Consider the following 2,605-nt stretch of genomic DNA (forward strand, 5'->3'; position numbering starts at 1 on the left):
CAGTAGTCCTATATATATATGTATAGGAAATTATAAATAAGTATCCAAGGACTCAAAGCTATGCGTTATATTTTAGATTTATTTTATTTATAAATACTTGAAATCTTTCAGACTGGAGAGTGTCCTTCTTTTTAATAATATTTTGCGATAGTAGGTTTGCAGCAAAGAACCAACTTTCAAACAAGCTAGAATTGAGCAAACCAACGGGAAAACAATATCCAGAGTAAACCAAATACATCTTTTCTTGCAAAAATAATAAAAAGAAGATCCCAAGCTAAAAATCTCATCACTTCCTTGATGCAGATTACTTTAAAGTTGCATATTCTCCACATAGGCTTAATTATGCGGAAATTAACTGGACAAATCCTAGTGGTCCATGCTCTTGACACGATCGAAACAACAGATGACTAACTTTGCGCCATTCTGATTAATTTAATGAAATCTAGAAATAACATGCACAACAACAATATTGCAACCTAAGTTTCTCACCAAACATTCATCAATCATGCAAATCCTATTACTAATTAATTTTCCCTATAAAATAACCCAACACGACATCAGTTCAAGAGTCATCTCATCACAGAACTCCTTAATTCCACTGTGATCGTAAGAAATGGCATTTGCAGCTAAGAGTCTCTACTTGGTCTTCTTTGTCTCTCTAATATTCTCGTTTGTTGTTCTCACACAACAATCATCCATTCAGCAGAATGTCACTCTACAATCATCAGTAAGGCCATTCCCCAACAGAAGTCCATACGTTATCATTAAATTATGATTCTTAGTTTTAAAGAACTAACATATGAATTAGGGTTCTACCGATTTTTATTTATAAATATTAGCACCCAATGACTTTACCAATAATCTGTCAGTTGACTCATTTATTTATTTTTTCGAATCTTTTTACGTTGAAATTTGTTTTGATTGATTATGTTTGTTTCTTTTTTCCACTTTCATGCAGTATGATTGTGTTTACACAGTATACACAAAAACTGGGACAAAAATCGGTGCAGGAACAGATTCAAACATATCACTAGCACTCTACGATTCATATGGTAATCATATTGTAATTCTAAATCTGGAGAAATGGGGTGGGTTGATGGGACCAAAACATGACTATTTCGAAAATGGTAACCTTGATATTTTTAGTAATTTGGGTGGATGTTTAAAAGGGCCTGTTTGTGCAATAACACTTGCTTCAGATGGAACCGGGTCACAGAGTAGTTGGTATGTTGAAGATTTACAAGTTACAACTACAGGTCCCCGTATTCCTTGCGCTCAGAAGCTTTTTACCATTGAACAATGGCTTGATCTTGATACTTCACTTTCTGTTACCAAGAATTTGTGTGCAAATGTAACGTCTTTGGCATCTATGTAATATTTGATCAATGTACGGAGTCTGTTGAATAAGATTGGTGTCAAATAATGAGACTCATGAGTGAAGTAATATAATAAATGTTTGGTTTCTTCTTGTTCAGTTCAAAGTGGTACTTATGCACGTGAGGTATTCTTTTATATTGGTGTTACGGTGCAGCCTGCCTTGTCTGTTTTGTTCCTTCTGAAATTGGACAATAGTGTTGGAGTTAACTTCCTTCTATATATTAAGCCTACTTGATTTTTGGCCGTGCTCCGCATCGGACGGATCCGGAAACCATCCACCATCATTAAGCATCGGGGCGTGCCTTTTTGATTTGGTGGCACATGGCTTTTTTGATTTGTTATGGCTCAGCTTCGCCTCGCCCCGCGGATCTGGAAACCATCCACCATCATCTTTTTTCTTTTAAGCATTGGGGCGTGCATTTTTGATTTGGTGTCACGGGATTTTTTTGATTTGTTGTGGCTCGGCTTCGCCTAGTCCCGTCGTTTAAGATTTTTGATTTGGTATGGCTCGGCCTCACCTCGTCCCCTTGCATTTTTTATTTGATCGCCTACTCTTTAAACCCGGTTCATTTCTGATTCGGCGTGCGGCTTCGCGCCGTCGATACATTTTTGATTTGGCTTGGCTCGGCACGCCTCACATTGTCGCTTAGGATTTTTTATTTGGTATGGTTGGCTTCGTTTTGATTTTCATTTAGTAGTATGATAGGAATATGCATTTTTCCAGCTGAATAAGCCTATTACAAACCCCACTTAAACTTCTGGTCAGTGACAACTGAAAAACCAAGTAATTATAATATCAATACACAAAGTCAACCAATGTAACCTAGATAGTAACCCGTGCTAAAGTTTTGTCTGAATTAAGTTTGTTATTTTTGTAAAGTATACATTTTTGAGAGGTTCATATTTAATCGGGTCAATATTTTGAAAGTCTTATGATCAGAATGAAACAACTTAAATAAATTCTTTCTAACTGCAATAAAAAGAAAATCTTAATTCTCCGCTTTGAAAAGTTCGATTAAAAAAAAAAGAAATTTCATTTATTGCGAACATACTATAGCCATGGGTACCCTGTTTGAGATGATGCGGAAAAAAATCGTGCAATTTTCACTCTAGCACATGAGAAAACAATTCTAATTTCATTCCATTTAGTTGGCAGGAGCGAGATGGAAAACACTCGGCCCAGCTGCTCAGAATTAGAGATAAGTTGCAATTGCAGCTGGAGTCCATA

The 2,605-nt window shown here is 36.2% G+C and overlaps 1 protein-coding gene across 1 annotated transcript; it reads left to right on the forward strand.

Annotated features, from left to right (window-relative positions):
* The first annotated feature begins 572 nt into the window (after positions 1 to 572).
* On the forward strand, positions 573 to 1,474 carry LOC113336140 (PLAT domain-containing protein 3-like). Its single transcript, XM_026582132.1, has 2 exons — positions 573 to 727; positions 959 to 1,474. The coding sequence occupies exons 1-2, from the start codon at positions 614 to 616 to the stop codon at positions 1,373 to 1,375; spliced, it is 531 nt and encodes a 176-aa protein (XP_026437917.1). The 5' UTR covers positions 573 to 613; the 3' UTR covers positions 1,376 to 1,474.
* Positions 1,475 to 2,605: the final 1,131 nt, after the last annotated feature.

The sequence above is a fragment of the Papaver somniferum genome, unplaced genomic scaffold, assembly GCF_003573695.1.
Source record: "Papaver somniferum cultivar HN1 unplaced genomic scaffold, ASM357369v1 unplaced-scaffold_150, whole genome shotgun sequence".
Lineage (NCBI taxonomy): Eukaryota > Viridiplantae > Streptophyta > Magnoliopsida > Ranunculales > Papaveraceae > Papaver > Papaver somniferum.